The following is a 12724-nucleotide window of genomic DNA, read 5'->3' on the forward strand; positions in this document are numbered from 1 at the left end:
CACTCAGGCAGTAGGCCTGAATTCTATTCCTGGCGTCTGTCAGTGCCATGCTGTCCTACCTCAGTGACTTGATATCTATATGCTTCAGTTTTCTCCTTCAGAAGAAGGGCATATTAACTAGCCACATGTATGAAGCGTAACAGGTGCCTAAAAATACACTGAGATTTTGATGAAAATAATATGAAGCATAATATTAATTACTGCTGACAAAATAATCCAAAAGAAATAAATATTGCTCTACAAGGAGAAACTTGAAGAATGCAGAAATCATTCTCATTACATGATTATTCATAGTGTAAGTTAGCTACTATAACAAACTTAAGGGAGAAGATAATAGATAGAAAAGAGATTGTAAAAACACTGGACTCCAGAATGGTTCTGAAAAATGCAGTATGTAATACCCAATTTCATAAGAAGCTATTTAGAAAAATTACTGAAATAGCTTGTCACAGCATAGTATATTTTCCCCTTACTGATCACTGATGATAGTTGATCATTGGAGTTTACCTTTTCACGGACCTTTGGGAGATATGCTCAGGGCTGTTTTGCAAATCAAGACTGATCCAGGCTGATCTAAGGACAGGATCTTGGTTTCTCATACAGATAATGCTATTGGACAACTGTTTTTTTTTCAACTGAATTTTTCTTGTCATATTTTCTCTTAACTTTAAAAATTACACAGGGCAATAAATATTCTGTTCTAGGTGTTCAATTATGAGAACTCCTCTAGAATTACCTGAGTAATATAGAATCTAGTTTCATATTGGCTGAAATAATTATGACCTAAAATTGATTAAATTTCTCTCCTCACAATGATTTTCATGATATTTTCTGAGTTTATTCCTCTCCCTATAATAATTTCCATAATATTTTTTGAGTTTATAATAATTGATTCTTCTAATTTACCAGACTCTTGGGCCTGAAGATTTATAGATAATATTGAAGGCCAAAGTCTCTGGGCTTAACTTGAGTACAAAAAGGCAAAGTTTAGGCTTAGAACAGCAAAAAGATTGTCATGGTTCATCTCCTGCTATTTCCTTTACCTTACTAATGTGTTACTGCTTTTGCTTTCCTTTATTGTACTAACAAAGAAATTGCTTCCGATTTTTCACCTGCACTATTAATAAAAATTATTTATATTAAAACCCAAAGAACAGAATCCTACACAACTGAAAAGCAAGTACTTGTATATTTTAAGGCTAGAACAGTACAAATATACAAATGATCTAATGCAAAAAAAAAGTTGAAAACTTCTGTCAGGCTAAGATAAAAATTTGATTTCAACCTGTTTGTCAGGTAAATTAAAACAAAGAGGCTGAGCTGGAGAGAAGGTGTATTCATTAGCATCATTATGTTAATCAAAGTAAGATCGCAAGGCTATTCTTTAGAAGACGGTGACTCCCTGTTTTAAGTTACATAACCATAGGTCAGCACATTGTCCTTGCTTTTGAAGTGCAAATAGGTGATAAACCTAAAATATAGATCTCCAACTCCAAGTTATTTTTAGCAAACAAGTTAGAGCTAGTGCAAGAGCTCCTTGCAGCAATAAAACAAAGAGATAATTACCTTAACATATAATAAGGTGGACTTTAGCCGAGTTTGTGCATGGAGGTGAAGCCACAGGAAACTCTGCATTAAAAAATTATTTTAAAATAATGGCTGCCACCTGCAATCTATCAGCTTAAATTGGCATTGTCTGTTCTTCTGTGGCTTTGCAAAAGCTGGTCTTTCTCTGCACCTAATGTCAGACATAGAACACTGCAGCCAAGACAACTGCAAACAGTAGTCTAATGCCCCTTTGTATTTAAACCGTGAATAGATAAAAGGGCTTGAATTTGCAAAAAAAGCTGAGCACTCAGTAGCTCTCCTTCACATTTTAAACTAAGTTCTTCACTTAGCCCTGCACATACAATGTTTTGAGTACCTAACCTAAAGAAAAAATAAATTGAGAGCCACAGAATTTTTTGTAAGATGTCTAAATCAAGTGGAGAGTTATAAACCATAAGCATGAGTGCACATTCCTTCTGACTCACACACGAATTCTTCTAAACCAATGGTCCAACAGCAAGGAGATCCTCTTCAATTTCTTTTCAAGTTTGTAATACTATGTAAAATCTGGGGGTTTATATTTCAACTCTGAGGTGAAGTTCAATTCTTTCACTTAGGTATCTATGAGCATGAACTCAAACTCATGTTTGCTGAGACTTCTAAAGCTGTAACTACACTGCAAAGACAGTAACATCTGCAAAGAATTAATCAATTACAGACAACTGGATAACCAGACAGAAAAAAAATAAAAAAGGAAAATCAAGCTTGAAAACATTAGCTCCTATGCTGCCAAAGCTCTTAATCCAAGAAAATATTAAAAAACTGGATTTCTAGTACCATATCTGAAAATCAATGAAGACGTGAAGAGACTTAAAATCCAGTAATTCTTCCCCAAAATCCTAAGTGCTTTTCCTTCAGAGAATTTGGCCCACAAATTAAAGTCAGGATGAGCTGCACTAACTTCATCTTGGCAGGTTTGTTTCTGTAATCCACTAAGGTTGGACAATCAGCACTTTCATTAGTGGACCCTCTACTGAAGCAGATGAGGATCGTGAGAGGAATTATTTCAAAGCTTAGGAGATGCATCAATCTGTTCTGAGTTCTGACAGTCATAGTCTTGCTTGTATACCAATTACATGAAAACTTGCATTGGAGATAACAGAACCAAAGTAATGATTCAACTTAGTTTATGACTACTTGACAGAAGCATCCTCATAGAAACACTCTGCAGAAGATAACTGATTATTTTTTAACACAAAGTGAGCACAAAGGAGAAGCAGCTACTAAAGTCAACTGATTCATTCGTGGGCCTCTGTAATCTTTCCTCTTCCTTCACGTGTGCAGAGCATATGAAATCAAGAATAGACTTGCAGAGTGGGTCAGATCCAATGTCAAATGCTGATCATTGTCAATGACTGAAACAATGGCCAGCAATTATAAACTGCAGCTGGAAGATCTAAAATATATAGAAAAGAAATCAGATAAGCAATCAGCGTGACAGGAGAGATTAAAAACACACATTTACTCTTTCAGTGGCCAAAACAGCAGCAGGAGAAAGCCTAAGAAAAAAAGTGAAGAGATAAAAACAAAATTTTCACAAATTAACAGTAGAAATATCAGCTAATAAGGAGGCGAACTATCACTGATTTAGAAATGAAGGGCAATGCAAATGGCAACACCATTTAAAAATTTTGTAGCCACGTAAACCTTCTTCTTAAGAACATAATTATGGCAACACTTAGGAAGCAATTCACTTCCATGGTAACTGGAAAAATACAACTAGTGGTGCAAGGAAAGTAGTATAATTTAATCATATTTCGCTTTGTCTCAGCTCAGTATCACTATAAATTGAAGCATCTTTTTTTCCATTCAGAATAAATTCTAATAATATAGCAATTTTCATTTTCCTAAACTCTTTTTTAATGTATAACAAGACTATGCAAACAGCACGGTCAGAAAACAACTGCTTTAAAGTAACTGTTATTCAGGTTTTCCTATCTCAATTATAAATTGTTCTGTACAATTAATTTTCTTTATTAGTAGAGTGCTTATTATTTGAAAATTGACCTTGAATAGCTATGCCAAGTGTACAAAAAGACTCCGTGCTACCATCTACCAGAGGAAATTTGACAGTAATACAAAAGAAACACCTAGGGAAAGACATGAAATAGTAATTGCTTTGCTGCTATAAAATGGCAAAAAATAATAATTCCATTCCATATCTCTTGATTTTACTAGCAGCCTGTTTATCTGCAGCTTTTCATCCAGTATCTACTCACAGCATGTTTTAAAGACTGCCTACCTCTCACCTAAGATACAAAATATATTCTTGAAATTGAATATTAGGTATACATTTATGCCAAACTCTTCTGAAAATAAGCAGGTAATTCCATAACATGGTTAACAATAGGCATCATACAGAGACAGTACAAGCAAACATACTGCAGTGTTAGTTAGTAGGAATACGTGAGTGATTGACTGGAACAAGGTCGAAAGATGGGCCCATGTGAATCTACTGAGGTTCAACAAGGTCAAGTGCAAGGTATTGCAGTTGGGTCAGGGCAGTCCTGGATTCATATACTGACTGGGAGAATATCCCGTTGAGAGCAGCCCTGCAAAGAAGGGCTTGGCAGTTCTGGTAGATGAAAAACTTAACACGAGCCAGAAGTATGCAATCGAGGCCTGAAAAGCTAATAGTATCCTGGGATGCACCAAAAGAGAGGAGGCCATCAGGGAGAGGGACGTAATTGTTCCTCTCTACTCTGTCCTCATGAGGCCCCACTGGGAGAACTGTGTTCAGGACTGGGGTCCCCAGCACAAGAAAGATGCTGAGCTGTTGGAGCAGGTCCACAGGAGGGCCAAGAAGATGATCAGAGGGATGGAGCACCTATCCTATGGAGACAGGCTGAGGTAGCTTGGCTTGTTTGTCCTACAGAAGAGAAAGCTCTGGGGAGTGGCCTTCCAGTTGTTAAAGGAAGCTTATAAACAGGAGATAAATCCATTTTTTTACATGCGTAAATAGTGATAGGACAAGGCGGAATGGCTTTAAATGAAAACAGGGGAGACAGAGATGACATGCCAGGGGGAAATTTTTCACTGAGACGGTAATGAGGTCTGCACATGCTGCCCAGAGAGGTTGTGGATGCCCCATCCCTGAGGTGTTCAGGGCTGGGCTGGATGGGGTCCTGGGTAGCCTATCTAGTGGTTGGCAACCCTGTCTGTGTCAGAGGGGTTGGAACTTCATAATCTTTGAGGTCCCTTCCAACCCAAGCCATTCTGTGAAATTGCTCAGTTGTCCACATCAGCTGCAGCTGGAAGTGTATCTTTCCATGGAAATAAGTACAAAACCCACAGTGAAACAACTGGCCTTTCTCTTTATTTACTTTATCTTTTTTTTTCCCAGACAAGCCTTATTTTATTTGCCCTATAACAAGTACTCACTTCTTGTTATTATACCTGACTGTTTGAACTTGTTATATTCCATTTACCTTTCTGTGTACGTATGCATAAAGGGATATTTTCATTAGACATTTATACTTATTCTTAGAATAATTTATCCACAAATTTAACTAAATAAGTTCAGCAATATACCATGAACAAGGGTGTAATTGGTTTCTGACATCTTGAAAATTCAAGCACTTGAGAAAAACAATCATGTTTCTATCAAGCCTGCTTAGGCCAGAGGTTTCCAGAGGAAAATGAGAAAAAATTACTCATACAACATGCAACAACCTTCCAAATTGTCTTATTTGTTTAAACTAAACTGCAACACTGCCATCCATCCTTAGTTAGATAAATTAAACTTAATACCTAATGTATCTGAAAAGAGCAAAAACTAACCTAAACTGCTAAACTGCTTGCATTTTTTCCCCTCTCAAGAATAAATAAATACCCTTTTTTTTTTTTTTTTCCTCCCCCAAACTATTATTTTCTGTAAGACAAACAGTGAGTCAGGCAATGTTTATTCTATCTGGATAGCATAAACCAGAGTTTTCCTCTATATTTCTGATGAGGGCAGGAATCAATAATCAAGAAAGTAAAATTAAGAACTTTTTTTTTTCCTATTTTGATACATGCAGTGATATTCTTAATCTAAAAATCCCATCACAATTATCAGAGACTGAATCCCTACTCCAGCTGCAGTAAAGGACAGAACATAGTCTTACCAACTGAATGTGTGTACCTTGCGTAGAGTCAGTTTCACTACTTCCTATGAATAGAATCACAGAATCACTAAGGTTGGAAAAGACCCACAGGATCACCCAGTCCAACCATTCGCCCTTCACCAATGGTTCTCACTAAACCATGTCCCTCAACACAACATCCAAACGCTCTTTGAACACCACCAGGCTCGGTGACTCCACCACCTCTCCGGGCAGCCCATTCCAGTGCCTGACCACCCTTTCAGAGAAGTAGTATTTCCTAACGTCCAGCCTGAATCTTCCCTGGTACAGCTTGAAGCCATTCCCTCTAGTCCTATCACTAGACACACGAGAGAAGAGGCTGACCCCCCAGCTCACTACAACCTCCCTTCAGGCAGTTATAGAGAGCAATAAGGTCTCCCCTGAGCCTCCTCTTCTCTAGACTGAACAATCCCAGCTCCTTCAGCCACTGTTCTTTAATTTATTTAAATTGTGAGTTTTTCTTTTAAACAAAAACTACTGATTTCATAGTAGCAACAAACAGTTTGTAGTATCTCTTCCATGAATACTTAAACTTGCTTGAAAAAGGCATATTGCCATACTTCCTGCAACTCTGTTCAGTATCCTTCCTAGCATAAATGTCATTCTCCAATATCATGCTTAAATTGTGTTTACCAAGCCTTCAATTATTTTTCTTCAATAAGTTTAAAAGAAAATGCAGTCCAACAACCACCAAATTTGTTGTCTGTGCTTGTTACTTAACAGTTGTGCATGCAACTTCACAAATGCCATCTCCCCATAAAGCAGAAAGCAACATTTTTTGTCATTTGTAGGACAATACTATAAAAAGCTACTTACTCTGAGAAGACTTTTTACATTCAAAGGTACTGCTGATCAGATATATGGATGCTCAGAATTTCATTTCTTTCAGATGTCACATTCTATACAGCCATTCACCAGTGATCAAACAAAATACAAACCACAAGTCTGAAATCCCCAAATTCCATTTCTTAAGGTGTTGTCCCATGCTGGATGATGAATTGGAACTTGTTCTGCCTTGTTTTACTGGTTGGCCAGGACCAAATGATACCAGCAAAACCCATATTTCCTGGTAGTTTGATAAATGGTAACATTACAAGGGTGGCATTGATTTGAAGCCATAAATTGATAAAATTTTGATAAAAATCAAGAAATTATCTATCTCAATTTGAGTAATTACCATTTCCAAACTCAGAGGAACGATGGTAAGAGATACGAATACTTCCCTTCAGTTGCTAACCACCCTAACCCTTTCAGCTCAGTGAATCTGTGCAGTTCATGATGACAATGAGGTATGGTAATCTCCTGTGAGGATATATGTGTCTCTAAATTACAGATATTAATAAAATAGACAAACAGGTTATACCTAGGTATTAGCTAAACCTGAAAATCATTTCCCTACAAATGCCATACACCTAGAAATTACTGCTTTTAATAAGCTAATACCCAATCATCTACGTACCACAAATGGAATAAAGTGCACACGCAAGCAGTAGCAACTAGAAAGAAGTGTGCAGTAAGCAACTCTCATCAGAAGTTAATTAAATCTCCTATGAAGGATCACAAAAATAACTCAGATATTATATCCTCATGATCTCAGTAAGGGTTTTACTATTTCCCAAAGTGTTCTGTTGCATCTAGCGTGACATGAAAATGAGCATCCTACCCACCTTGCTGTTAATGGAAGAAAGGAGGAAAAATAAATAAAAACAAAAGTACTTTGTGTTTCTGGTTTTGATTCTCAGTTGCTAATGTTGCTGACAGGCTTTGGAAATAAGAACATGCTTTGAGAGCACGTAACACATCAACATTAATAGTGATTTAAAAAATTTGAGTTGGGCTATTCCATCCTGATATAGGTAAAGTCTTATTAAGTTTAGTCAACTAAATTTGTAATCCCATTCTATGAACTTTCTTGCAAGAGTTTAACTTGGGCATAAAATCACAGAATTGCTTAGGTTGGGAAAAAAAACCTCCATTAGATCACAAATCCAACCATCATGTAACAAGATTTAATACCATGGCTTATTCAGAGCATAATTTGAATTGTATTACCTTACAATTTTTCACATTCTCTGTATTAGCAGAACATGTCCATTCTCCCTTCCTTTGGACAAAGGCTTCTCCTTTCCCAGATAACGCTCTTAAAAAATGTTTTCCTTTTAAAATTTTCCAGTAGCTTTTAAGTTCTCATCCACTATTTTCCCTTTATCTGTGCCAGACATATATCGTTTAGTCAAAATATCCCTCACATCGTAACTCTGACCATCTGTTTATGTAGAAGAGCAATTATTGCGTCCTGCTCATCAGGAACACCTAATGCCTACAAACAGGACTGAATTTCTGGTACTGGTTATTCTATTCACTTTCTTCGGCCTCTATTTGCACTCCAGTTTTACTTTTCTGTAGTGCAATATATCCTACAGTGAAATTCATCCAATGTCCACTTCCCTGCTAGGTAGAAAATGCAGGAGAGCATCTGGGGGAGATTGTGAGGCTTTGTTGAATGCCCATGTGGAAGAAGTGCCAACCACATTCTGCCATTGGTTAGGTTACACTATGGAGATGCCTTACAGCTTGCTACTTATGTTTTTGCAAACTCAAAAAGGGGAGACTCAAGGTAAAACTTGACCCTCAGGGCTTAAAGAGGGCCTGCATATAATCCTGCTCAGAAGAAGGGAAATTAAAAATGCCAACTTTCAGCAGTGCTAGCAATTTTTTTGTATATATTTTTTCTCCTATATAGGAAACTCAGTCTGATCCTTTCTGACTTTTTCTTTGTTACTTTTCTGGTTTGAAGTAAAGCATGTTAATAAGACATCTAAAAATCTAATTTAGTCTTCAATTTAATTCAGAGAACGTGACCCCTCAAAAAAAAATTCCATAATGACTAATAATAAAAATCCTTCCTCTCCCTGATATTGATATAACATAAAACGAAGGCATTAAAGTAACTCATAACTCATCTTACTTACTGAACCTTGGGAAAAGCAACAGTGCCAAGTCAATTTAGGTAACCAGTGTGTTTACATATCGCTGTTAAATCACTTAGAATCATTTTCTTAATGCTAGATACTGCAGGGCAAACCCCCAAACCCATAAGTCATCCTTTGTGAATGAGGATTGATGTTTCTTTTCCCCTCTTTGTAGTTAAAAATCCTCTACTTGTGAATAAAATAACTGTTAACAGGACTTCATAGATTTTGAAATTATTTTTTACACACACACATACATATATAAGAGGTTTGGTATGTTTATATATATAACAGAAGACTGTTAAGTTACTTTACTACTGAACATGGGGTTTTTGTGTTGTTTTTTTTTTAAGAATCATCATCAGTACATTAAAAAAAACTTTCAAATTTCAACAGCAGCATAACAACCTACATTGAATTAGATTTTATCTTTCTAGGCCAAAGACTGGCTCAGATGGGGGAACCGGGATGAAACTGCTATTATTTACACAATATTACATGAAAAGCTACTTTAAATGAACACATCAACCAGTATATATGCCCCTGTCCCCCTCAGAAGAGGGATTAGAGATCCCTATAAAAATTAGTGTACACAAGTGACATAAAGTGATGTTTAGGCATTTGAGGCCTCACTGCCATTATCACTACCCACCAGAGCAATAATCCTAAATTTGAATCGTGGAACACACAAAAAAATCTTTTTGTTAATGTTGTCCCATTCAAATTAACAAAAAACAAAATACATCCAACATTGAAACAGTATAATTTGATATCACAATGCTGCAAATTTTCTAATGAATCTTTTCCTTAAGACTAACAACTCAAAGGTGTTTATCAACTTCATTTTATATTTGTTCTCTTCTTGCAATCCAGTACTAGAGGATTAAAATTACTTAATTGTGGAATATTTCAAATTAACATCATCTATCAACACGTGAGTTAGTTGGAACTCTGAGAGTTGGTTGTTACTATAGTCTCTATAATTTCTAGAAAGTGAAAGGTTATTCTCTCTCTACAAAATTAAAATAATGACAATGCATGTTATCAAAATTTAGCTCTCCAAAAGAACTCTTGCTGGGAAAAAAAAAAAAAAAGCAAAGACACTTCATAATTCTTAATTCAACATAACAATAGAGCTTAATGTGTTTGTTGTAAAGAAACATTTTCCCCGAAATCCAGACCCCAAGTTAGTGAGATTTGTAGCAACAGCTTCAACTAAATTGTGTGAAAGGGAAGAAATCCAGCAAATAGTAAAACCAACCCATGAGATAAGAAAGTCACAGGTTCACAGTTCAATTTTTGTTCAATTTCACCTACAAAAGCAGATAGTCCTGATGCCTCTAATGCTCAAATTTTGAGGAATCTCTTCCTAACCTGCATGTTCTGTAGTCAAACACAAGAACCAACAATGCAATAAGCAATGATGTATTTAATTTTCTACTCCACTAAAAGAGTATCCCAGAATGGCTGAAAAAAAAAAGGTTTTAGAAAATAAATCCTCACATAGTTCACTCTGCATGTTTATATACTAGACTTTCCTTGCTGCCAAAAATTTTCTCTTGTAACTGATGCCCATAATAAACAACAAAGTTCACAACTCAAGGGAAAAATATTCCTTTCTTCTTCAAGTAAGATCTATTTCAAGGATACTCTGAGGAAATTCATGTGTGATACCTTGAACCAAACTAACTCCAGACCCACTATCAATGTGCAGGTACACAAAGATAACTTTTCTTCTCTCCAGTTCCATATCACATGAAAAACAAACTGCAAATTGAGATTAATTCATGTGGTATCAAAATGTATGTGACGTTACATTTCACTTGCACAATGTGAAATCCTACTATCAAGATCACAGTCGTCCTATGACTTAACAAATATCGACCAACATTTTGTTTATCCCATCATAATTTATTCTGACAGATTATAGGTGTGGATTAAGGTGCACAATTTGCACAGTTTAAGTCCACAGGGTATTTCCTGTAGTCAGTTTATAGGAGTACTCAAAGATTTTTTTTTTATTGAGAGCAAGCTCTCAGAATAAAAAGTAGCAAGTATGATAAATCTGAACATATGAGCTTTTGGTTAGATACTGCCTTGATCTACAGAGGCAAAGAACCTGTCTCAAGCAATCAATCATGAACAGATGATGCATACCATAGCAATATACTTCCTCAAGTACATGAGCTATAGTAAGCACCTTGTACTCAGGCTTCTCCTACAAATAGAGAGATGTACTCAAAGACATGGCCTTTACCATTTTTCAGCTCAGTAGGAAAATGGCATTTGCTAACTTGCATCACAGTGAACTCACTGAGGACATTCTAAATCAATGTAGAAACTGTGCTGTTAAGATTTAACAAGACATTTACAGTCTTGCTTCTTTTGACTGTCAACAGACAGACTAACTATATAGTCACACTTTAGGGTTACTTTTTTTCCCTTTCTTTTATAAATGGATTTACAGAACAGGCAGATAGCTATTTAATGAATTGTCAGTAAATTATTTTAAATGTTGACTTTTTTGGCATTGACCAAATTGGAATTATATGGTCATTTTAGCTGGAAGGGCAAAAGTTCACTTTTTAATAAGATATGAAACAAGTTCCCTTTTCACAAGCACAGTGAATGTGAGCATCAGTTCTCCAGCTCCTTTTTACCTGTTCTGCACCATGCTCATAGCCATCCAGTCTGAAGGGTAAACATTCTTTCCAATGAGATCTTTGAACATTATGAATGTTTCCATCAAGAAGTCCTGGAACAACAAAATACAATAAAACTGACTGTTAACACAAAGTCTAAGTGCTCCTGGTATTTCATGTATAGTGCATACATGCAGTTTTAACCTTGAATTTCTAAGCAAGTCAGCTAGAAGTGTATGAGGCTAGCAAGCTGAAATGTCATCATTTATTACCAAAATCTAGTAAGTAGCTCTCTGAAAGGACTGTACTTTGTCAAATTACTTAAAGAAAAAGAAGTGAACAATAGCTCTCCACAGCACTGAGAACAAATCTTTATCATCTTCAGATATATACTTATGCTCCTGAAAAAAATGACAAGTCAACAAACCAATGTTTCTATAAACAGAAAAAAAACAACCACCATGGTGGTTTTTATTGTTTTTGTTTAAATTTGCTCTGAATAACTGTTCAAGCAGATGAAGTATTACTGCACTTGATAGTTTTCACTAAAACTTCTATTATCTTCTATTATTATATTATCTAGACCAAGTACCCAAATTACTTGGGAGCTGAATTATTTTGAAAATGCTCGTATGTTTTCAAGTAAACTCAAACACATGAAGAACTGCAAAAGCTACCCATGATTTGATCTGTTAGCATTTCAGTTATAGCACAGCACTGACTATACTAAAGAAAGGAAAGCATACAAACCTTGCTTGCCAAGTAAAAATATCACTTCCATGTAGAAACTGTAGATTGTGTAAAAAAAACATTATCCTATACCCAGATTATGTTGGAGTTGCATCACAAGTACATGTCACAAGGGGCAAAACCAGTGATTACTGATACAAATGAGAAAAATATGGCAAATATTCTTCATTTATGGCAGGAACAACTGACATAATACATTGCATCAGAAGAATAAGATATTTAACTGCATTTAGCGTGTAACATTATCTTGACCAACAGTGGAAGCTGATCACCACGTGCAGAATGGGAATGGAAGGTTTGCTTAGTTAAGGATTGTTTTGCTGTTGCTGACTTTCTGTCTTGCTGATGTATTTCAATTTGTTTCTCCTCAAAACAGTACAAAAACAAACATCCTGTTACCTAATTCTTGATTTCTAAATTACCACCTAAAGGTTAGGTGACCTTAATATCTTTCCAAGTTTCAGATCACAGTATTGTCCAAGGACACCAGCAGAAGAGGGAGGCAATAAAACGACCTATAGGCAAAAAATTTGCAGAAACTTCATGCTAGGAAGAATCAGGAAAAATACTAAACAATGCTACTGATGATTCATAGCTAATAAAATACTTAAAATTATTTACCATATCC

The 12724-nt window shown here is 35.9% G+C and overlaps 1 protein-coding gene across 2 annotated transcripts in view; it reads right to left on the reverse strand.

The window, feature by feature from the left end:
- Positions 1-12724, reverse strand: part of DOCK2 (dedicator of cytokinesis 2) — a 161017-nt gene that overhangs the window by 56565 nt on the left and 91728 nt on the right. For both annotated transcript variants that reach the window (XM_425184.8, XM_040647091.2), the window contains exon 29: positions 11365-11459. In XM_425184.8, coding sequence (XP_425184.4) covers positions 11365-11459 — 95 coding nt within the window. The remainder of the gene's footprint in view (positions 1-11364; positions 11460-12724) is intronic.

This window comes from Gallus gallus, chromosome 13, assembly GCF_016699485.2.
Source record: "Gallus gallus isolate bGalGal1 chromosome 13, bGalGal1.mat.broiler.GRCg7b, whole genome shotgun sequence".
In the NCBI taxonomy this organism is placed as follows: Eukaryota; Metazoa; Chordata; class Aves; order Galliformes; family Phasianidae; genus Gallus; species Gallus gallus.